This window comes from Lissotriton helveticus, chromosome 9, assembly GCF_964261635.1.
Source record: "Lissotriton helveticus chromosome 9, aLisHel1.1, whole genome shotgun sequence".
NCBI classification, from domain to species: Eukaryota; Metazoa; Chordata; class Amphibia; order Caudata; family Salamandridae; genus Lissotriton; species Lissotriton helveticus.
The window spans coordinates 720126449-720151960 of NC_136070.1; the positions used below are offsets into that span (position 1 = coordinate 720126449).

At 46.0% G+C, this 25512-nt stretch overlaps 1 protein-coding gene across 3 annotated transcripts in view; it reads right to left on the reverse strand.

Annotated features, from left to right (window-relative positions):
* PC (pyruvate carboxylase) overlaps positions 1–25512 on the reverse strand; it is a 2151284-nt gene that overhangs the window by 1219763 nt on the left and 906009 nt on the right. For all 3 annotated transcript variants that reach the window (XM_078660828.1, XM_078660829.1, XM_078660827.1), the window contains one exon: positions 15430–15548. In XM_078660828.1, the coding sequence (XP_078516954.1) occupies positions 15430–15548 (119 nt within the window). The remainder of the gene's footprint in view (positions 1–15429; positions 15549–25512) is intronic.

Sequence of the window (25512 nt, forward strand, 5' to 3'; positions counted from 1 at the left end):
CTTGCTTTTTGTTGGCCTGTCATGCAGAGAGAAGACATTTGCCCCTTATCCAGGTGAGCAGCTGCCAACTGATGTGCTGATCAGTGCCAACCGCATACACCGCAGGGCCGAGTACTGTGTCCTCACCACCCGTCGTCGCGGAGGAGCGTGAAGGCGGCGTCAGCAGCACCGCCACGGGGAGCGGAGGCCACGTTATCGGCCAAAACGTCTGCTGCGCACCGCGCTCGGAAGAGCGGGAGCTCCGCAGTGATGTATGACTTTTGTTTTGGAGGCACTAGGCCCCCGGAGATATCCTTATTTAAGGCAGCGTTGCGTCATGCGTCAAATGGAAGACGTCCGTGACGCCAGCCTGCAGAAGAAGGGATAGAGAAAGGCGGGAGGCCGCAAGTTAGCTCGAGGGTGGGAGACGATTACACGTGTGTTTTTGTTAAGAGCCCGCTTGTGTTTTTTTGTTGGGTCTTAAGGAGCCTGCTTGTCTTTTATATTTAAATTGTGTAAATGTTTGTTTCATATGTATTCGTAAGTTGTACTCGAGTTGAGAAGAGCATGTCAATTGCCCAAAGCCCTGACTCCCCAAAAGACAGTTGTTATTGCCAAATCTAAACATATATGTACCTCGCGCCGTCACAGCCACTGAAAAGGTTGAAGGCCGAGCGAGATATGTATGGACTCAAGAATGTTTTAAGCAGAGTACATACACGCGCTATTTCATTACCCTCGGATCATGTGCCCTACAGATCACGTAAGGACCTCGGGAGCAGACCGAATCCCTACACACCAGTCCGTCTCAGGCGGCTGCCTTATAAGGATCTGCAGAGTAAACAAAATCTCCTAAAAGGCACATTCAAAACCTGTGAAGAAAGAGACCACATCACCGGCAGATCCCATATAAATTGATGCAGTGGGCCCGTGATTGGCATTGTGAAATCTACTCTGACGGTTACACACGTGTTGCATTCGTTCTCAGCAGTCACATCATGTGCACCCCAAGTGGTCATATATGGGCTACAACAAGCACACAACTGTGGCAGCCAGGTACACACCACCAAGCTAACTTAAGGCGTTTATCAGCAACATGCAGCTGCACTATTCTCTGCAATGTGAATTCAACCACTGAACCATTGCCAGGTTATTTTCAGCAAAAAGCTGCTGGTAAAGGTCAGTAGAATAGCATTTAAAGAGTCCACCGCTGCCTCAGACAAGGAGCTGCAGTATTTAGAGTGCTTAGTTGTATGGCTCCAGGAAAGCTTGAAAGTATTTTGGAACTTGTAGTATTTTGCTTTACATCTGTTTCAGTATTCAGCTGATGGTCCCCACAGGGTCTAAGAGTAATCCAGTACTCTTCCACACTACGTTTCACTTGTTCCCTCAATTTAAGGTTCAGTATCACATTGTGCACACATTTCTTGTGTAGATTTCAGTTTAGACCGATCTTCTGAGGCCTTCAGCTTTTCAGGAATTGCTCTGACCAGAATGTTTCAAACAGTAGCGTTAATATATGTTAATTCTTAAAAAAAGCTTGCAGTTTTTGGTTGAAACCAAAAATGCTAGTTTATAACCTTCTGAAACAAATTGTCATTTTCTGTTTAAACCTGGAACAATGATCCCGCCTCCCATGTGGAGCCTCTGGCCTTTCAAAGTGGACCCCTGTAAGTGCTTACTGTGATAAGAGCAGTAGAGCTGCTAAAGTGGTCCAGGGGAGTGAGCAGTATGGGGGCGAGGTCCAGAGACAGAACGAAAGAAGGGAGGACTTTTTTTGTTGCCTCCTTTTTTGAGGGCAGAAGGAGATAGCCCGGTGTACAGCAGGGTCTACAAGCTGGCTCCTTGTAATGCCTGCCAGGCTTGGAGTCCAGACACGTTGGGGTGGAATCATGGTCGTTTTGGGCCTGTGTTAAGGACATGCACGTGCTCTACTACCCACACCATAGGCCATATCTGTTGGACTTGGGGACCCATCATGTCTTTATTCGTTTTCTTCTGCATGTGGAGGTATGCTGGCGTCCTGCTCTCCACCCTACACAAAATCTATTTTGAATAATTCATACAGCATCCAGAGGTCGCAGTGGGCGAGATCGGAGGGTCACGACGTGCACATACTCAAATGTAGATACATCAAGGTAAAAGATCACAGAAAACGTACAGAATATTTTCTTTATTTAGCCACACCTTTGACCCCACCCTTACGCTCACTGATCCCACCCCCACTGCATGCAGAACCACAGCTCCCATACTTTTAGCTTGAGCCTAGGCAGCGCATACACATCCGCTGCTCTGCGGGGCATGCTGTATTCAGTTAGGGATTTGAAGCTCCACCTATATTTTTCATTGGCTTGTGTAATTGTCCTTTGTAAATGCTGGCTTCTGATTCCTTAATCGCCTAGTTAGTCCCTCCTTAGTACCGCCTTGTCTCGATTTTAAACCTCCCATTAAGACTGGCCCTTTTACTTCTGTTGCTACACTGTAGGATTCATTTCGTATGTAAGTACTATTTTCTTTAATGGGTTTTGTCCTACTGCAGGCATGACATGCTTTCCTTACATTCAGTGCGCCATGCATGCTTTCACTTTCTAAGCAGCTGGGACAATGGCAGCCATTTCTTTGCAATGCCATAGGTCTTGCATTTAGGAGAGTTTGAGTTATTGGCACTGTAAAAGCCAACAGCTTAAACTCTCGCAAAAGAAAGACCTATTGCATTGCAAATATTTTTTTGTTGTCAAAGCCTCCATGCCGTACTTTCATGTGCATGAAGACCGCGCCCCTTTCTTTAGAAGAGCCGTGTCTAAGGAAAGGTGTGTGGCCCCTATTAAAAGTGAAACCGAGGCATGGTGGCTTTTATCAAACAGATGCTTTTTTTTTTGTAAAAGCCCCCACGCCGCTGTTTCACTTGAATAGCGGTCGCACACCTTTTTTTAGACGCAGATTTTTAAAATAAAGGGATGCGGCCTTCATGCACATAAAAATGCGGCATGGGGGCCTTGACAACAACAAAAATATGCAATAGGTCTCGCATTTGCGAGAGTTTAAGCAGTTGCCAACAGCTCAAACTCTCGTAAATGTGAGACCCATTGAAATGCAAATGCTTCTTTTTAATGCACTTCGACAGCTGACATCACAGCGCTCATCTTTGTATTCCCTGAAAAGGGATTTAATTCTAGATATAGTTTAAAGTACTAATACATATCCTGTTAAATTATCAGTGCTGTGCATTCTTTTTTTGTCAAGAACCTGTATGATCGCTGTGTTCTCATAAAGGCATTTACTTCTAGAGGAACCTTTAAAGTAGTAATACATTTCTGTTAAATGATAGTACTATCCTCTTTTTTTCCGTTGCCTATATACGGAAAATGACAAACTTCTAGTTTTAAGCTGGGTGAAGCATTGGTTTTAGTGTTCTGTAGCACAGTGAACCGAGTGTAGTCTCTGTGTGTGCAGTTTCAAGTGAAAACTCTAACGCCCATCACCGCAAGTAAAGATGGTCCCTCTACAGTAAAACTGAAAGCACTTTGGAGTAAGCACAGTAAGACAGCTTCTAGTCCACATCTGTGGTACCAAATGTATTGACACAAATAACCACTGATTTCCAGAATATGTGAAAACACTGAAAATCAAATACTGTCATTCACAATAAACAGCGAAACCAAGACAGCAGATTTGGAATGTAGACTCTTCTGAAGGCAAGGCAATAAAAGTAATGCTTCACCCGCATAATCAAAGGTTGCATGAAGACACATAGTACCATGTGCTTGAGACACCACAGAGAGCAAGAATGAACATCAATCACATGCATCTGCCAGCAGCAGCGAGAACAGGGATTGAAACCAAAGGCAGTCAAGAAAACCACTCCACCAAAAACACAGACCTGTCATATGCACTGGGGACCCATCATGTACCTACTCTGTCACTTTCGGGAATGAGGTTTAATAGATCTGTGTTGTGCCACAGCAGCATCACCTCGGCCCACAACCCATCATTGGTTATTGTTGAAAAAATCCTGTGAAGCAATAAGTCTAGGGTTCAATATGAGTTTGCATGCAGAAATATCCATTAGAAGGTGCTGATACTGGGATTAATTGAGATTTATAGTGCTGAATTGCGACATCTCAGAGGTGACATGTCCGTACATGGTGCTGGCTACAAGAGATTCGCATTATGAGAGCTGTAATACTTTCGTAAAACTGGGATTTGTCATAGGTGTATTATCCAACTATGGATGTATTACAATAGGTTTTGCATTCCACTATTCTTAGCTTTAAAGTACACAATGAAAATAAAATGAAGAGCTGTAATACAGCATTTTGCACTTTTGTTTTTAACACTTTCAGCCATAAGTCATTTGTGATTAACAAAAAACCTGTATACACAGTTAAAGAATGCAAATTGCTCAGGTGTGCATTAGGCAGAAAGGTGTTGGTGGGAAAAGGAGGAACAGGTTTTGGGAAGGCAGGAGATTCAAAATGGAACGTTAGCTGGATGGGAATGAGCGAGACATGGGCAATTAGTTATTTCAAACAGTTTCCAGGGCAAAAGGCATGAGTGGGCCTTTAAGCAGCAGCCCGATTTTTTCCTTTGGTTTCTGCAGAAATCGCAAGATTTTCCAGGGAAGCCCCCTATGTGGAGAATGACTTACTTGGTACTTGGCCAAGGGGATACAGCATCATGGATTGGTTCATCATGATCCCTTCACAAGGGGCCATACTGTTCTTCTCCAAATGTAATGGCAGGTCTACAAAGCAGCAGGGTGGATTAAGGACTGTAACCAGTAGGGGCAGCACGGCAGGCTGATGACTGAATGACATCTTTTGGCCAGACGGCAGTTGAGGGAACAGTACTGCTGAGAGCCGCCAAGAATAGTCTTTTTTGCAATATCATGATACGCGTACTAAAGAAAGGTGTCGTATTTTTGTCATAGCCGAAGATTTCAGGCTAAAGTATATTTGCAAGATCTTTGTGTAGTTGCATAGTAAATTGATTTATAGTTCCTCCTCCCATGTTATGTTTATGAGCTAACTAAAATTGCCAATTTTCCTCAAACAGACAATCCGAACATTGCTTTTACCTATTCTGTGGATTATGTTTTTTGCATTATTGATATAAGAAGCCTGTTCTCTTTACAGACTTCTGCCTCCACACCTACTTCCCCCCCCCCCCCACTCACCGTTTATCACACAATCATTTTTAGCCCACATTCAGAGGGAATTGTGTGGCAGCAGTAGCTCAGTGAAACTATCACAATTTAATGAAGTATTTTAAAACTCTTAACAGATATCCGGTAGTACACTGTAAACCGACACTGATTAACAGCGAAAGGCAGGTCACAGGTGGTAAAATGCAATTGAAACATGCAAAATAAATCAGTTTAATTTATTCCGCGACTTCTCGGTTTCTGCCGAGATCTAAACATAGTCACAATAAACTGTGGCAAAGCAACTGCAACAGAAGAACATAAATTAGCTATACATTCGACTCCAAAATCTAATGTGTACATCACGTTGTTGATTAGAATATCTAATTTACCTTCTCTTCTCTTCCATATTCACATTCCATAATGTTAATTTTTTTGACATGATAAACTGACTCCGTTTTAAGTCAATGTTTAAGTATAACATTTGGCATCAACCCCGCGAGAAAAGAATATGCCCCAAAACATATTTTATCAATGAAATAGACAAACATCCTTGTAATACAGGATTTTGCAAACAAAAACATTCTGCATGCTCTCGATCATCGACATGAAACAAAACTCAATACCAAGCAACTCCTGCTTTTATTTTAACTGTTCAAGGCACAAAAGAAAATGAAAGACGAAAACACAACCAGACCTCTTAACTCTCAACAAATGGGACGCGCACACTGCATGCAGAAACCAAAACCATCTTACAGTAGGTTAAACTGTTCATGGAACGGTAGGACAAGTTGCCTCGGCTTTACAGCCATAACACAAAAAAACGGCAAGAAGCTATCGTTAATATACCTTAAATGGCATCACATTTATTCGAGTTTAACAGCCACACTAGGAAGCTGCCAAGACCGCCGCCTCAATTGCTCATTTCCCCAGTCGGACTTTTAGTTTTAAAGAACGAGTTACTTACCTTTGGTAACGATGTATATCTGGTAGAGACACAGTCTAGCCGCAGATTCCTTAACTTAGAATATCCCCAGGAGTCAGACTGGATCCGGAAAACTTTTTCCCCAGCAGTAACCCCTCCGCACACCGGTGGGCGGTGTCGCCTGGCTCCGTCCTGACTTAGTTCACGTAAGTGACGTCAATAAAGCCATATAAGACCCCCTCGGCGTGCGGACATCAGTTTTCTGCAGTGAAACTTTTCCGCGAAGCAACTACAAAAGCTGTGAGTATAGGAACAGTGTGCCAAAAAAGAAACACAAACCTTTGTAAAAACAATTGTAAGAAACCATCCCATGTTGAAAAGTACTTAATACTTGGAGGGACTGAAGGAAGCGAACAAGCAGCCGCCCCAATAAAATTCCACCAAGTAAAGAACCATGCTCCCCTTAAAAAGGCAACGACAGAGGCAATGAATGACATACCAATCAAAGGATAGAACACAACCATAGGATGGAACTGTACGACAGTCTGTGGGCAAACATGCAACTGAAACGGGGGGGAAACCGGGCCGAAAATCCGTGACTTATGGCCCGTGACCAGAATTAAACAACCACAATTAAGTGGCTGGGTCTGGTGGCACAGTGGACTAATGCATCCACTGTAGGGACCTGTGTTCGACCTCATGGTCACAGGTTCTAATCCCGGCGGTCCACTCAGCCTTTCATCCATCTGAGGTCGACAAAATGAGTACCATTGAGTTGGGTAACAATATACATCTGTTATTCAGCGCCTTGAGACCCTTGGGTGATACATGCGCTTTACAAATACACGTTATGTTACTACACCCCCACAATGATCTATGCACAGAGCACAGTCCAATAGAAATGCAAGCCAAGTGCCTGCAACAGAGGCAAGGAGACCCCAAGACGTGGGGAGACAGACAAGGGTGGAGGGAGGGGAGAAAATATGATCAACTCCATGCTGGATAGAGTAGTAGCAAAAAGCACAATATAGGCACCCAAAACAAGAATGGGCGGAAAGCTAACGTGCCTAAGGCAGTATGACACACCCTGCTCCTGGAGGTAGGCAAACTAGAGCAACCCTGAGGAAGACCATGGCCACCTGAAAGGAGGCAAGGTGGTAGAACCCCACCTGGAAAGGTCGTCGCAGAACAGGGAGGATGGGCGGGCGTTAAAGAATATGCAGCTAGACTGTGTCTCTACCAGATACATTGTTACCAAAGGTAAGTAACTTGTTCAGCTGATAGAGACATCTAGCCACAGATTCCTTAACTTAGAATAGATACCATAGCCATACCCCATGGGAGTAGGGTCTGCGACCAAACCCCACCGGTCCCCGAAGGAAGCGGACTGTCAAGAACATTGACGGAAACAGGGTGGGGTCCGCAATGCGAGCACAGCGCACACCAGACCCATAAGGCTCAGTATTGCCAGCATAACGGACGCCAACCCTGAAGTCAGGGCAGAGCATGAGGCAAGGAAGCAAGGTACCACAAGTCATCAGAGAACAACACAAATCCACTGTCAGCCAGACAGGGATGAAACGAAGGCACCGGACCAGAAAATCAGTGCACAACAGAATAGCACAGAGTCCCACGAAAAGAGGGAAACTGAGGACAGGACCCAAGGGTCCGAAAGAGACAAAGGTCCAGCGAAGGGATGCCAATGGCATGGCAGAGGCATCTTGCTGAAACACAACCATGACTGCTAGGAGACTCATAGATGTGAAGGTCAAGAATACACGGAAACAAGTGGTGTGTACCTTGAGAACTACACCACACAAGGGGGAACTCAAGGAAGCGAAGCAGCAACATCTGCAGACCGACCGAGAAGACGGCACAGCACCAGGTAGCCAACCAGGCAATCGGACCCTGAGAACAAGGACCAAGGGCGACCAACAAGCCGAGCATGCCCAAGACTAGCTCCTCTGAGGGAGGGAGTGGAGAAAAGAGAAAGTAACAAATGGGGAACCTGGAAAAATCCCTAGGATCCAGGGCAGGGAGCCCGCACGCCCATCCCTTCGTGTGCGAACATAGCACACAGAAATGCTGAAAAAGTCAGGAAATGACAACCAAAGATAAACCAGAAGAACGGACTTAGAGAATAGACATGTGTCTGAAAGGTAGAAATGGATTCGCCAGCTGTGAACCATAACAGAACATTAATCCAGCCACAAAGAGGGCGACCCAACCTCCCAATCAGGGAGGAAAACCAACCCCGCAACTCAAGCGGTAATACTGACCATCACACCAAGAAGAAGAAGAAGTCCGTAACACGCAGACATAGAAAGTCTGAAAAAGGGACATATGTATACAGGATAAATCCAGAGATCATCCGGAGAATGTGTTGAAACTCGTCGCGGAGTTAGAAGAGCACCTGGGCAGTATGTGACAATGACTATAGAACTCTGAACCGAGGCCAGGGCCCCTCCAAGGGAGACCAGGGACACAATGCAAAACAGAACAGAGGACTGTTCCAGTAAAAAGTGTACCACTCATAGGCCAAGCCCAACAGGGTGTACCCAAGCCTGTCTCAACACCAGGGAAGAAGGCCACAGCAAAAGTGCGCATACAGGACAATGGCTCAAGGAACTCAATAGGTCCCCTACGATAACACAAACAGTAAGGAGCATAGCACAAGTGACGACAGAAAGAACCGATCCAGAGCGGACCAGGGCGTCCCCAGGGACGCATGCCCATGTCCAAGACCGCCAACGGCGCGTAGGGCAGAAGGAAGGCAAAAATAGGAGCCAAAGCAAGGCGGGGGACGTAAAAACCCCTCCGGGGCGAGTCGGGAATGGCAGAGCCCCAACAATAGACCGAAATCAACTGCGTCCACAGACACCTAAGAGGGCCACAGAACAACCATAGGCAGCGATACAGAAGCAGCAGGAGAGGGTCACGTCAGTCCGTGTGACTCAACCGAGAGTATGTTCCACCACAGCAGGAAGCATGGAACAGGGAATGATGCAGCAGAACCCATGGGAAAATCCCCAGGGGGGCTGATAAGAGCAAGAGAGCTCCACGGGAGCCTCCAAACCTTCCTGGCAATGAACAGCAGCTACACAATAGCAAACGAATACCCCACATAGGGTACGTCACATGCCTATAAAAGCAAGGGACACCTCTTGAGACAAGCTCATAGGCAGAGGTCAAAATAAACACAAACACCCGGCCCAGCTGTAGTAAAGTAAGGGGAAAAAACCTCTGGCTGAACAGCCATACAATCTTTCTGGAATAACCTCTTGGACCCAGAGACAAACAGAAAAACTGTCAACACAGTCACACGAAAACACAGATCCACCATAGGGGACTAAAACCCGGGAAGTCCATGAAATCCTGAAAAGAGACGCTGCACTGCCAATTCGGCATGGTCGTCAAACAAATGGGCCCTATCAAAGGGTAGATCTCAGAGTCGCTCCCGAACATTTTTGGGAAAACTGCCATCACATAGCCAAGCATGGCGACAAAGGGCAACTGAGCTGGCCATAGCTCAATCCACAGAGTCAGTGGTGTCCATGGCCGACTGGATGGTAAACTGCGCCATGTCGCGGCTATCCCGAACAAGCTGGAGCAGGTCAGCATGAGGGCCCTCCGGCAAAGAGGGAAGAATAGCTCAACGGAGTCCCAAAGGGCAGAAGTAGCCCAAGTAAACACGCAGATTGTGTTTAGGGATCGAAGGCCAGAGCTGGTGGATGCAAAAACACTGCGGCCACATGACTCCAACCACCTACACTCCTGAGTGGGAGAAAGCAACGGTGGAGGAGAAGAAGGAAGCACAGCCTGGACTACCAGTCCATGAGCCCTAGGATGAAGGGACAAACAGGCAGGGTCATCTGGAGCCAGTCGGTGGCAGTGCGCCGCAGCATGAGCCATTGGGTCACCAGACGAGGATCTGGCCCAAGTTCCCAGAAGGACATCTTAAAATGACCTGGCAAAAGAGGCTCCACATCCACCGAGCCCTGGTGAAGAAGTTCCAAAAAAGGATCCAAAGGCAGGGAGACAGAGGGCGGCTGCATTTGTAAGACATGTGCAGCCCTACTAACTGCCCTCGCAAAGTCAACACAGGTCTCTGTGGCCAACCAAGGGGGAGACAGCAAGTCATCCGTTGGGGAGGGCTGCAGGCTAATCCGTCCTCCCAACGACAGAGGCCCTGCAGAGAAAGGAGCTGGCCAGTGCCTCATGGGATTCGGTTCCGTGGCGCATGGGAACACCTGAGTGGGTGGGGAGCCCACTGGGGTCACGTCCTCCAACAGAGGGACAGCCGGCGACCGAACCGGCATCGATTGACGTCGGATCGGTGCCGATGGACTCTGTAGAGGGCTCGCCAACCCGGTGTCGGACCGGGGTGGATTCGACCTCCACTAAGGCCGGAGCCTGCGTGGAGGAACAAGGTCGACTCTGAGTCGAACTCCGTGCTGCAGCCCCATCCAGCGACTATGCAAGGAGCCCCGCAGGTCTGTGCGTAGATGCGTCAGGAGCGCTAGACGTCAGAGTGGGATGCCCATTTGGGCCGTGTCCCAACGTTGCAGCGACTCCGGAACTGGAGTCAAGGCACTCATTCGGTGCTGAGGGGGAACCCGCCGGCGAACTCTCACCCTGAGTCCCTACCCCCTGTGTGGGGCCCAAAGGCGTGCCAGGGAGAGAGGGTGACCCAAACATGGCCTGCAGAGCCCTGGAATAGGCTTCCACATGGGTCCGAGTCGCCCTAGCACCAGGAAACGGTGGATAGGCGGGGGACGACTCCTGAGGGCTCGCATCTGGTGAAGGTCAGGAGCGGCTGCACCCAGCGTCCCACTTGTGCGAGGTAGACTACCTCCGTGACTTCTTCCGGTGCCTACCTGATGTCCATTGGAATGACTCTGGGATCTGTCTCGAGCAGATACCTCGGCGTGAGAGGAAGAACTGTGCATTTTGGACCCCTTCACTGGGGACGGAATCCAGCGCCACGAGGACTCCGACCAGGACAACCAGGCAGACAACAGTTTCATCCGCCGTTCCAGCAGGGACTTCGGCTTCAGCTGCTGGCAGGCGTCGCACTCTGTGGAGTCGTGGTGCTATCTCAAGCACCACATACAGATGCCGTGTGGATCCGTCGCCGACATCCGCTGTGAACAAGACGCACGAGATTTGAAGCCCGCAAGCATCAGCACACGGTTGCACACGCGAAAGGCGTCGCGAAGGCCTGAAAACAGGCCAGAGGAACCGCTTAACTCCGGATCCGCGTTGGGATGCGGAAAAGAAGAAAAACTGATGTCAACATACCGAGGGGGTATTAGATGGCTCCAATTGATGTCACTTCTGTGGACGGCGTCAGGATGGAGCCAGGCAAGGCAGCTCCCCAGCGTGCAGAGGTATTGCTGGGGAAAAAGTTTTCCGGATCCAGTCTGACGTCTGAGGATATTCTAAGTTAAGGTATCTGCATCGCTAAACTTTTGGTCCACAAATATTAAACATTTTAGCCCTGTCAAGTCTTTGTGGTAATTTCTAACTACTTTTCACCTTCACGCTTGCAATGATTATACCTTTGCAGTACATCACAAATACGTTCCATGTTCAATTGCAGTGGATCACCAATAGGTTTCATATTTATTGAACAATAATAACAAGCATACATGATTTTTGTCTCTCTTCTGCTTTTTCAAATCAGCACTGTGTCAACCCATGTAAAGCTGCATGATTGGGTGCATGTCTTTAGTCGTTAAATACTTTGGAGTCATTACTGGATTCCCATCATTTTGCTTAGGGATATTTATGGTCTTGAAGGACAGATAACCCAGAGAGGAGACATAAGCCGCAACATGTAGACCAAGTTTAAAGACGCAGAGATCATCGTTGGATGCAGGCATCTATCCTGACTACTACTATAGTACACACAACAAGATGATGGAGGGAGTGCTGACACTTTTCAAACACTCACCCCCAGTCGAGATTTGGGTTTAATCCATCATCCACTCCAGTTTGGACCCAGCCATATGCAAATCAGTCTTGACCCTGCTCCTCATGGGAACAGTCCATCCCGAACTGCCAGGTGAGGTCCTCCCTGGACCGGAAACAAACATCCTGGGACTAGTTTCGGAGTATAACCCCTCATCAGCCAGGCTAGCTTGAATCCACAGTGAGAAAGAGACACACGTCTAGACATACCCATAGCCACTTAGGGTGCACATAGCAAACACAAAAAGATGGTGGAGGGAGTAAAACTTTCAAACACTCACCCCAGTCAAGAGATCTGGGTTAAATCCATTCTTCTTTTGCTCACCATGCCACCCCAGACGCGGGTCCTGTGCTCTCTAGATCTGTGACTTGGGTGAATGTTTGATTTGTTCAGCATTCCGTCAATCATCTGTTCTTTTTGCAATGAGGAACCATGCCACAAGACATTGTGGGTGATGAGCCCCTTTTAACCGCAATTAGTTATCAATGCAGGGCCGTCCAGCAGGAGTAATCGTCTTGAATAGGGTTTCCTTACCACAAATGATTGATGATGTAGGTAACACTGACACAGAAAGGCATTGGTCAGCTCTGGTTTGGGCAGTGGGTGATGCCAATCACTATGGAATCCTAAAAAATGACCTTGGACCCTTGCACTAATTGTTTTCTTAGCAATATAGCACTGATTATCACACAAACCCTTCATAAGCCCTCACATGACCTGATTTTTTTTTTGGGGGGGGCCACACCTAAACTAAATACTCCCTTTAGCTTACACATCAAACAAAATGATATTATTATACTGATAACACCCCTCATCAGCCAGGTTAGCTTTAATTGCGATTCTCATATTACCATGACTAGAGAATCTAGATTTCATTAAAGACACAGAGGCTGACATTATGCATTATTCCTTTAATGCAGTCCAAAGCAGTCGCATACATCACAATATTAAAAGGTTCCAGAATAGAACTATAGCAACACATAAAAGGCATGAGCCATCAACAATCTGCCTCTTTTAAATGCGGCTCCAAGCAGATAAGTTCATTTTCCTTCATTACCATTATTCATTTTATATCTCTATTTTGAAGTTCCTCATGTGTGTGGCTTAAACCCCCCCCCCATTTCCTACTGCTGATCTCCAATTTACGATGATCTCCCTACACCCCTTTCCCTAGTCCTATCCTTGCATAACTGACCAGATTAACCTGCCTTTTTGTTTCATCTTATGTACTATTTTGTAATGTTTGAATATATTTAGAGATTTTTAGATGCTTAATCGACCCTTAATATTTAGATGCTTGGATTTAACCCAGATCTCTTGACTGGGGGAGAATGTTTGATACATTCAGCAATCGGTCCATCATTTGTGGACGCAGCACTTTGCAACCAGTGGGATGGCTATGCCCCGCCATGGGTCCTTTGCTTACTGTGTCACTGGATTCAAGCTAGCCTGGCTGATGAAGGGTGATATACTCCAAAACCGGTACCAGGATGCTTGTTTCCGGTCCAGTGAAGACCTGACTAAGCAGTTCGGGCTGGACTGTTCCCATGAGGAGCAGGGTCAAGACTGATTTGCATATAGCTGGGTCTAAACAGGAATGGTGTGGCGAGAAAAAACACTATGGATTTAACCCCAGATCTCCTGACTGGAGGAGAAGGTTTGACTCATTCAGCATTCCATCTATTATTTGTTGCTGCAGCAACACAGTAGTAGCAGTCTTGGCCCTAGTGGTATGGGCCCACAAACCCTTAGGAGGCTGCTTCTTAGCTAGTGCATATCAGATTCCAATAGAAATTACAATCCATAAAGAGATGGTCCCTTTCTGCTTGCCTTGCCATTTTTCGCTCCAGCAAACCCAATGAAAAGTTGATTGTGTACCCAGCATTTCTTTGTGGGATCAATGTAAAAATACAGGGCTCTCTTTGTATCCATATGTTACAATAAAAGGCAAACCAATAAGCCCTTGTGAGCTTGGGTAACAATCAACTAATATCAATGGCCAACAAGGGCGTCACTCAAAGAACAAAGTATACTTAGTGCAGATATTTAGGCATCTATGAAATATGATGCATTGAATCGAATCATAAAAACAAAATCGAGTGTTTAACCGTATTAAAGCAAATTCACAAATCAACTGAATTGAATAAACAAAATAAATCATGGGTAACAAAATTAATGTAAAACAGGCGGACAAAAATAACACTGCTGCATTCACTTTATGTATATTACAGAACAACATACATTAGTTTGTCCATGGTGTTATGATAATGTGAGACATATGTATGTCAACTCCAATCTAAAAAAACAAACTGAAGTACTATTGTATGAACTGTAGAATTAATTCTCATAGTAAGTAAATTACAGAAGAGTAGTGGAAATGTGTCAAAGTTTCCGTCTCTATTGTGTTAAGTACACAAGACCATCCTCAGGACTAATTGCATCTGTGAAATCTGAGGTCCCCTAAGACGTCTCATTTACCATGGGGTGAGAGAAATGGACCAGATTTGTCTAGTCAACATTGGTTACATTTTCCCAACAATGGCAGAGTCCTAAGTTGCATTTTGGCCAGGCATCAGCTCTAGTACGATGTGGAAGTACTCACACCAGTAGCCAGCTGTGAATCAAACATGCCAGCTTTTCCTTCCTCAAAGATGGAGCAGTGGACCAGCAGTAGACTACTCCCACTCGGGTGCATCAACCGAAAGTCAGAATAGGCCCTGGAGTCGTGGTCCAACGCCAGCCACCAACGGTGGACAAAGTTGGGATCAGACACATACATCTGTGTTTAACATTCCCCCACAAGGTCTACAACCTGTAGGTTTTTGAGGGGGCATGTCTCTAGCATACTGGGAGCAATGGCTCAAAAAGTGTTGACAAAACGCTGAAGAAGGCAAAAAAGTAGAACACAAAGGAAATCGTAGCGACATGGAATATGCAAGTCTTCACTGTAAATCAACTTCAATAACAATCCCTTATTGCCCCTAAGGTAGCTGGGGGTCAACACACGGTTCTAATGGGTGTTTCTCAAACACCTTTTCTCCAATAGAACAGGGCTTGAAGGCAAGCTACCACCAGGGCTGAGCCCTAGTGTACACATATGTGCATCACATCCAGGAGCGTACCGTAGACTCCTGAAGCCTCTGCAGTGCAGGGGAGGACTCCAAACCTTCAAGGGTCCACCTCAACTTTTCAGGTGTTCCCATTTAATCCAAAATTAATGCATATCTGTGAGATATGGGAAAATCTGGAGTCTTTCACATTCTGCAAATGGCTCCATCATTTTGCATTACGCCGCTGGTCACATCAGATTAATTCTTGGCTGTAATGTGTTTGAATATTTATTGGTTGCCCTTTTTAGGGTATGGTGGAAGCACAGTCCAAAATAAATTCATAAGTATAGGAACTTACTCGGTTATCTCTTCCGTCACCGTATGTTCCACTTGGAGTCGAGAATTCACCTCAATGAAGTAATGTTTTCCTTGCTTGTCAACTAGGAATTCCACTGTACCAGCATTTTCGTAGCCAACCTGGAGAAGAAAAACAAAGTTCAGATGAAGGATCCCTCCACAAATCTCAGCGCTACAGTGTGCACGCATGCAAACACAACTCACTTGCCATGTGTTTCTCATCAATGTCATAAATATTCATACTCATTTATTAGAGCGAACTCTTACTCTTCTCCACATTTGTACCTCCATTTAACACAGGATTAGGCTCAACTCTGTGCTGCTATATGACACCAGTTCTTTTTTGCCTAACCTATTAATGAACTACCACAAGATAAAACACTTTGTAACAAACACTAGTAATGTAAAAAGGTCTAGCCTTGGCAAACTTGCCATTTTTAGGTCGAGCCTGGGCAGCGCATACGCTGCTCTGCAAGGCATGCCGTATTAGAGTATGGGCTTGAAGACCCGCCCTCTCTCGGCCCATAATTTTCATTGGATTGTGTCATTGTATTATGTAAATGCTGGCTTTTGATTTGTTAATAGTCTTGTTAGTCCCTCCTCAGTACTGCCTTATCTGTAACCGGTCATGAGGACTGGCCCTTTTACTTCTGTTACACTGTGTGTCTTATTTAGTCTATAAGCAATATTTTCTTTAACGAGTTTCTCCTACTGCAAGCACGACATGCTTTCCTGTAACATTCAGCGCACCATGCGCGCTGTCACTTTCCAAGCAGCCCAGGACAAGGGCGACAGCTGCTTTGAAATTAAATAGGTCTCGTAGTTACAAGAGTTTGAGCTATTGGCATTTGGAAAAGACAATGCCTTTTATTTATTGTTTTAAAAACAACACATAAATAGGCATTGTCATTTACAATGCCAATAGCTTAAACTCTCACAAATGCGAGACCTATTGCATTGCAAATGCTTGTTTAATATTTATTTTTACAAACATATGGGACAGACATTAAAAGCTTAAAACTTACTATAAAAAGGCCACAGTCAAAAAGTGGCATCCATACGTCTCTAAAAACAAAATGGAGCTTAACAAATAAAATAAAAATAATTCATGAACTGAACTCAGAAATAAAGCAGTGATTAGCCATTGACCCCGGTACTCAATAACTACTTCATAGGCAGATTCGCATAAGCAAATTGCCACCAATTACAGTGAAGAGAGTCACTGGCTGAACTTGTCCAAGCACTGCCCCCATGCTTTATACTGTGGCGAGGGGAAGAAAAACTTACATTTGAGCAGACCAATGGATGAAAAGGGATGGATAAATAAAGCCCTACTATGTACACGTTTGTATGTTTTCTTAAGCTATAATTGTTTAAGAGCGGTTTCTAGACCAAAACATGACAAAATATTCCCCTGGCGGTAAACCGCAGCACGATGCTTGTGAAATTCAGCAAACTCATGGAGCTTGGTTTTTACATGGTGGCATGTGGTCTGGTTTTAGCTTTATCTCTGGATCATTGGCACAATACCCGGCGTTGAGTCCTTCTGAACTCGAACACTCTAGATGTAACTTCTAGACGGAGACATATGCTCGTTTTAGCCTCCACACTAAACAATGACCTCTCAAGGGAAGGAGAAGGGTTTGTGCGCATGTGTTTGCGTGTGTGTGCGCGCATGCATGCCTGATGCATGTGTTGGAGCCTTGCAGCAACTTTAAAAACCACATTTAAGGGCCAGAAGAGTAAGTGTTAACAATATGGCTTTTACCCTACCATACAGTGCCACGACGCCTTCCAATGGGAAACAGCGCTAGATACGTTTCAATAAAATACATTGTCTAAGATAAGGTATGTGGGTCCTGCTGTATCATAGAATCCACACACACCTGCTGAAGCAGGATGATGTAAAATGCAAGTAAGGTCCACAGGCACAGGTAAGCTTAAATTGAGCTTTATTGCAGCACAGAGACAGTAGGTCAGCTCCAAGTCCGACCAGGGCTCCAACTGCCAAGAAGGCAGGGAGAGCGCTCCAGAATACAGAACACAAGAAGGAATCTAGAGTGCAGGCTCAAGGAAGAGCAAAGCACTGTACAACATATCTCCTCTCCTTGCAATAAAAATAAGAGACAAAGAGCAACAGAAAAGGAAATGCTAATGTACATAGTCATTCAAATACAAAGGAGGGCGTCGGGAGCGAGGGCTCCTCAAGCAGACATCAGATAAGGAAGAGGAAGGAGGAGCAGGAGTACAAGGTAAGGAAGGAGCATCAGGAGTAGTAGAACTGAAATCAAGAACAGACCTATTGAGGTAGGTACCCGAGGAAGTGGAAGCATCACCACCACCCACCTCCCTCCGACTAGCTGACAGTGGAATGGGAGCAGCAGGAGAACCAGAGGACAATAAGTAGCCATTACAACCATCTACATTGGCAGGAGGCAGGTCATCAAAAGAAGAAGCTTTACATTTCTGGTAGAGAGCTACTCTCCGGTAATTCCAGCTCTCACCATTGGATAGAACAATGAAGTTGGGAAAAACTCTCCTAACTTTGTAAGGACCTCTAAATTTACTAAGGCCCTTAGCAAGTCTGCCCGGCTTAACTTTGACCAAGTCACCCACGGAAATGGGTGAGGAGGCACTGTCATGGACCAAAGGAATTTCATGGCTGGAATTCAGCCAAGAAGGGGTCAATTTGCTCGTTGGTGACCGACCCCGCATTAACTCAAAGGGAGACTTTTCACCAGACTTGTGGGGTGTGGAGCGGTAAGCCCAAACCAATTCCTGGACACGCTCATTAGAAAAAGAGCCAGAATCCACAAACATTTGAATCACGCCCTTAACCAGGCGATTCACCCTTTCGCAAATGCCATTGCCCTGTGGGTTGTAAAGGCTCGTCTTCTGATGCCTGATGCCACAATCATTAACAAAAGAAGTCATTTTAGAGGACGTGAGTTGCGTCCCGTTGTCAGAAATGAGAACAGAAGGATACCCCTCGTTGTTGAAAATACCCTTCAAAAACTTAATAGTAGCATCTGTAGTGATTTCCTTTACAAACTGCACACATAACCATTTTGAAAAACAGTCGATAAGGACAATTGCAAACCTGTGATCGGTAGGAAGCTCACACATGGGGCCTATGAAGTCAATGCATACACTATGCCAGGGAGTATTAGCAAAAGAAATCTTGTGAGAGGAGTGGGAGCCTAAAACTTTGAGGCGCTTCTCACCCTCCTTACAGAAATTGCATTTCAAAACACAATCCACAGCGTCATTATCAATAGAGGGCCACCAGAAGTTCAATTTGACACGACGTTGCGTGAGACTTTGACCCAGGTGTCCCTCATGGGCCAAGTCTAGAATTTTCTTTCTCAACAAAACAGGGGGAACAAAACGATCACCCCTCATGAGAATATCTTTACCTTCTAAGGAAAGTTCGTCCAAAATTTTTAAAAAGGGCCTGACTGAGGGATTTACTGCACTTTCTCTCCTGGGACCATTAGAAATGAGACTGATGACGGCCTTCAAGGTCAGATCCTCCTCCATACCTTTGGACCAGTCATCACGAGTAAATGTGCCCCCACACACAGACAAGACATCCTCTATTACAGCAACTGCGAGATCATCGGACTTGGTCCCAGAACTACAGTCAGTGGAAGGCATGGGGAGCCTAGACAGACAATCCGCTTGGATGTTTTTCCACCCATGAATGAATTCAACCTCACACTGGAAGTCCTGTAGCCGAGAAGCCAGTCTCGCCAACCTGGGAGAACCTTTACCAGCTCCACCAGGAGCAAGGATGTTGACAAGGGGTTTGTGGTCGGTACGTAACACAAATTTATAACCCCATAAGTAGGTTCGAAAGTAACTTGTACCCCAGACCGCAGCAAGAGCTTCGCGCTCAATTACTGAGTAGTTAGACTCAGAAGAGGACAAGGGTCTAGAAGCGAATGCGATTGTCTTTTCGACACCGCCATGTTTCTGTAGAAGAACAGCGCCCAGCCCAATGGCACTTGCATCTACCATCAAGATGGAGGACCGAGTAGTGTCAAAAGGGGTGAGAACATTGGCAGATTTGAGTTCCTTCTTAATCAAATTGAAACAGGATTGGTGATCAGAGGTCCAGTTAAACTTGACACCCTTTTTGAGCAAGGATCTAAGAGAAGCTGTTTTAGAGGCAAAATCTCTTACGAATTTCGAGTAGAACTCGATTAAGCCCATAAAGGACCGAAGTTGATCCTTATCAACCGGGGGGGGTGCAAGTTCAATAGCCTCAATCAAATTCTTTTTGGGTTTAATGCCATCCTCTGACAAACAAAAACCAAGGTATTCTATCTCTTTCAAGAGAAAAGCACACTTCTCTTTCCTTAAAGTCAACCCAGCCTCGTCTACTCTATGTAAGACATCCTGTAGAATTTTATTGTGTTCCTGTAAAGAACTACCATAAATCAAAATATCATCTTGAAAAAATAGCACCTTGTCAAGACCTTTAAAAACTTCAGAGACAAGTCTCTGGAACACGCTGGCAGCTGAGACTAGCCCAAAAGGTAGTCTGGTAAATTGGAAGGTGCCCTCACTAGTGATAAAAGCAGTTAAATGCTTTGAGCTATCGTCCAGGCAAATTTGGTGGTAGGCGTGCTTAAGGTCCAACTTACTAAAGAACCTTGCACCTCTAAGGGTTGACACCAATTCGCCAATGTTGGGGAGGGGAAACACGTCCGCTACCACACACTTATTGAGGGAACGAAGATCCACACAGAACCTGATCTTGTTGTCCGGTTTCTGCGAGATCACAACAGGCGAAATCCAAGGGGATGCTTCAATGGGCTCAATAATCCCCCCTTGGAGCATTTCCTCCAGAGTGGCCTTGACCTCATCCCTCAAAGCAAAGGGCACTCTTCTAACCTTGTGCTGTACAGGCAAACTTCCCTCTTTGAGAATTATGCGATGAGAGTATCCAATAAGCTCACCTAACTGGTCTCTAAACACATTTTTAAATCTGGCCAAAATGTCTTCTACAGATGAAGTCTCAACTATGGAAACTGGGTTATCTGACCTGGGATCAACTACTATATGGAGATCGTATTGGTGATGACGGCCCAAGATTGCTGGACCGTCAGCTGATATATAAATTTTCCCATATGCTGATCTGCCTTTGAATACAATTTCAGCTTCAAAGAAACCCAGCATGTCTATTCTCTCCCCTTGGTAACCAGACGGGAAGATGTCGCACTCTTTCAAAGCTCTTTTTCCCCAAACATTTTCCAAAAGGGAAAAGGGAATTATAGTCCACTTCGACCCTGTATCAACCATGAGTGTAACAGTTTTGCCATCAATTATGAAATCATCCTTGAAAGGATTACCCCTCTGGTTATCACACGCACACACAGTGTCAGTCAAAACTAAAATTTTGTTCACATCACGTCTTAAAACATCGCATTCATCAACAACTGTAACTTTAGAGTAATTCCTATTCTTACACATTTTAGCAAAGTGTCCCGTTTTACCACACTTTAGACACTCTTTGTTATTAGCATAACAAAACTTCCCATCTAAAGGATGAGAAGAAGTACCACATCTTGAACACATTTTATGATAATTCTTGTTGAGAGATGTTGCTTGCACATTCTTTCTTTGAAGAATGTAACCTTTTTTTCTGACGATTGCGATGGCAGCAGATTCTTCATCGCTATTGTCACTTACAATACTTTTATGAGAGACTTCAGTCACCTTGGACTCTAACCCACTTTTTTGCAGTTCTCTCATGCATTTTTCACTTTCCTCAACAATTTTAGCCAGCTCTATTGCGTCTTTCAATGTTGGGTTCTTAGCCGCCCATAGGCGTTCTTGCACCTTCCTATTGTTGGCTTGCACCACCAATTGGTCTCTTATTAGCTCGTCTGCCATCTGCCCAAAGTTACATTTAATAGATAATTCACGCAGTCTTGCTACGAATTCGTCAATGCTTTCCTCAGCCAATTGCTTATTCTTATAAAATTTATATCTCTGAAGAATGAGATTCTCTTCTTTGCCAAACCGAGTTTCAAGTCTTGTGACAGCTTCTTTAAATTCGTCAAAATCGGCTTGTGAACCTGCAGGTAGTACTTGTGGTAGGTATCTAAACAAACGCTGCCCCTCTTTGCCCAACGTGGTCATCAACAGTGCTTTTTTACGTTTAGGCGAATAATCCTCACCATCTAGAGCCTCTATATAGTTATGGAACATAACTATCCAGTCTTCCCATGCTATAGGAGGATTGCCTGGTTCTGACAAGAATTGAGGAGGAAGGGCAACATTGATTGATTGTGACATGACTTTTAGCAAATGTCAGCAGGTATAGAGAATTAAGTACACCTAACAGTGGAGCAAACAAAAGTATGAAGCAAATGCTTACTGTTAATGCAGCTGATGGTCTGGTTACAGCTTTGTCAGCTTTGTCACACTCGTTTCAAGCGCTTTGAAATGCTCGTTTTTGACAGTACAGATCAACTTATGTAGCGTTAAATGCCTTAAAACGGAGCTGGGAGGCACTTGCTGAAGATTACGCGTTGAACGCGAAGGTCTTGTGCACCTCGGCGCGTTACATCGGCGCGTTACCAAGGTAACGGTAAAGCTGTCCAAAATGGCTGACAACGTCGTGGCGTCGTGCGTGAGCGTCCCGCGTCACACGCCGACGTTGCAAGTCAATAGCTTCTGCGCCCTTGACGAACGCGCTCAGAGGCAAAGCGTTGCTTAGCAACTCACCAACAAAGGAGGTTGGTTCGGGTGACGTCGCTGCTTGAGGAGATCGCGTTGCCAGGATACGCGTTGCAGCAGAGTAGACGTTGGTGAAGATGACGTCAACGCTGCGCGGAAAGCAGGAAATGGGAGAAATTACCAGAAGAGGATCACCACGAAGTCGCTATCGCCGAAGAAACGGAGGCCACACTTCTTCATCAACGCTGAATCACACGCGCAGATTCTTGATGGAGTTGAGGCACTACTTCTCTGGAAAGCGAGTTAAGGCTGCAGCGGACACAGGAGACAGTGATCGGAGTTCACACCACATCAAGTCGCCAAATGATGTAAAATGCAAGTAAGGTCCACAGGCACAGGTAAGCTTAAATTGAGCTTTATTGCAGCACAGAGACAGTAGGTCAGCTCCAAGTCCGACCAGGGCTCCAACTGCCAAGAAGGCAGGGAGAGCGCTCCAGAATACAGAACACAAGAAGGAATCTAGAGTGCAGGCTCAAGGAAGAGCAAAGCACTGTACAACACAGGATCCTCACTCCGTTCTGGCATCATCATCATCTTGCTTCCAGGAAGGAATACGAAAATAAAAGGCCGACATTACAAATGACTCCAGGAAGCGGAGCAGGCCAGCGCCCGCATCCATCTCCCAGAGACGCATAAGCAGGGCCCGCATCTGCAGAGGCAGTGACGGAGATCTGCGCGAGCCCTGGGATGAGAGGCCGTCGTTCCAGCCGATATTCATCTAGTGAAGACATCGCAAAGCGAGGGGAAATCCCAGCAGGTTTGTGTGCGGAACGAATCCCGTCACAGCACGGAGCTGAAGTCATTTCCCAGGCAATGCAAATGACACCTGCCACAATCCGAGTTTTCCCAGCGATATAAATTACAGTCACATGGGAGTTTTCGCTTCCAAGGAAAGCATTTACGCCCCTGCACTTGTGACACGGCAGTAATAAAGAGATCTAGCGACAAAATATATACATATATTCATTTTCATAACGAGGTTTCACTCACGGGAAATGAGAGAAAAAGGTAGGGAAGGGCAGGAGGAGGAAGGTGTTGTAATGAACCCAATAAATCAGTCTCCAGCCTGCTCGTCACACAACTACTGTCCAGTTGGAAAGACTATTTTAGGAGTGCCCGCTTTTAGAGCCAGACTGGTCATTCACCCAGTGCACAAGTCCTAAAAAAAAAAAAGAAGTGGGGGGACACTGACGTCACAACAGGAAATGACGTCACAAAAGGTGGCTTGCACCATCAGACTCATTGCCTTCCCTCGCTCACCCCTTAGATGCGATTGCATCAGAGAAGCCAGCGCGTGAGCAGCGTTCTGAATGAGCTCCGATCTCGCCCCAGAGAGGCCAAAGAGTGAATGTGTGGCTCCATTTGCTCCAGTTATCGAGCTCCCGGTAAAATAAGTGGCTGGACGCCGTCCACCAGCGTGGTACCCAGACTCTAGCCCTGCATTCACCTAAAAGAGTCAGATGGCCAGATAAATGAAAAGCACCAGGGTTGGTCTCCCTCTGATCAATGGCTACATGTGTTGACCCACTGTCCCTTATTCAACCTCGTCCCTATAGCAGAGACTATGGAATAAATGAACAAGGTATTGACCTTCAGTGACTCTTTCTAGTGGCTTCCCAATCTGACCACAGATTCCTCACCTGTAGAAAAGCCCCAACTGCCAGGATGGATCTGGAAGATTTTTCACCTTAGCACTTGTGCACTGGTAGGTGGTGGTGTGTGGCGCTTCGCAGGCTTCACTGCTTCCAGGAAGTGATGGCTGGAGCCACATATAGGCGCCACCCAATCACACTCACATTTTCTTTCTGGACAATGTCTGCTCTGCTTGACGCAGAGCCCTAATGTCAATTATTTATCTCAGAATGATGTTCTGACACGGAACCTCTTTAGATGGAAAATAATCCATTCCATAGAATGGTGAGGAGGAAGGCGAGGAAGAATCTACTGTTAGATAGAGTAGCCACAAGAAAGTTACCAAAAATAAGCAACTTGTTTTTTCTGATGGATACTTATAACCGCAGATTCCTCACCTGTAGAATTAATACTAAAGCATTACCTCACCCATGGTGGACCTGTGGAATGATTAAAACCCCAAAGCACTGCAGGACCTTATGGCAAAAAAGCCCTTCCCCTTAGACCTGGCTGTCAAGGCAGTAGTGCTTCGTGAACATGTCTACTGATGACCATGAAAGCAGCTTGACAAATATCCAGCAGTGGCGGGGGAAAACTGGCAGAAAAGGGCAGAGCAAAAGAGGAAAGAGCGGAATAGGGTAGAAAAAGTGCAAGAAAAGTGGAGAAAAGACACAGAAGGAGAGTGAAGGGGGGAGATTGAAATATGTGTGATCCGAGGTCTATGCCCCGGCTCGAGACAGAGAAAGGGGAACTGGAAGGGGTACTCGTGGCCAGTGTCTCTCCACACACACCCGGCCTTCTGTGTAGGATTTAAGCAAAGGCGGCTTCACAGTGTCAGCTTGTTGCTTCCAGTTATGTCAAATGGTCATCGCCTGATGGCTCCTCTGTGAGGGATGCCAGGACTGCTTGGCGCTCCTTAGACATGGTGGCTGAGTCTCGTTTCAGTGAGCCTGTTGGAGGTTTGATCCGGGTCCTCTCATGGCCGCTTCTCCTATTTCTGTTTGGTTTGCTTGGCGGTGACTCATCTTCCGCGGGGTCCGCCATGCCCAGGAGCCTGCTGGCATCAGCAACTGATCGTATTTGATTAAGTTCGCCATTGAGGGGGGAAAATCGATGTAAATGGATTACCCCTTTAGTATGACACGCCAATGGATCATAAGTGTGCAGTTATGGGTTGGAACGCTTTTCTTTTCAGTAGGGTAGATGCAGCTAAGTCCTGATATAGAGTAGGTCTCTGATATTTATATTTGAAGGTGGGGGCATCTCTGGCTGCTCGAAGGATCCACTCTTTCAATTGATAATCATGGACGCAGGTTAGGATGTCGGCTGGAGGTGCTGAGTTGGTTCTTCGGGGTCCTACTCTATGCGTGTGGTCCATCTTACTGGAGAACTCTTCCGGCTCACCAAGCAGCGCACAGAACATGTCCACCACCATGGCCTCGATGTTTGTGTCCTCCAGCCCTGTTGTGATACCTCCAATAGGGATGTTATTGTGACAAGACCGGTTTTCAAGGTCTTCCGTGTGCACTTGAAGATCCATGTTTTGCTCCTGTAAGTGGATGACTTCCTGCTGCAGGTTCTCAAGCTCTTCCGTCTTGTTCGACTGGCGGTCCTCCAGGGCGTTAACCCTCTCTCCCAGAGAGTCTGTTGCGTCACACCTCATGTCTTCAGACAGCTCTCCTCCACCTCCTACTTAAGACCA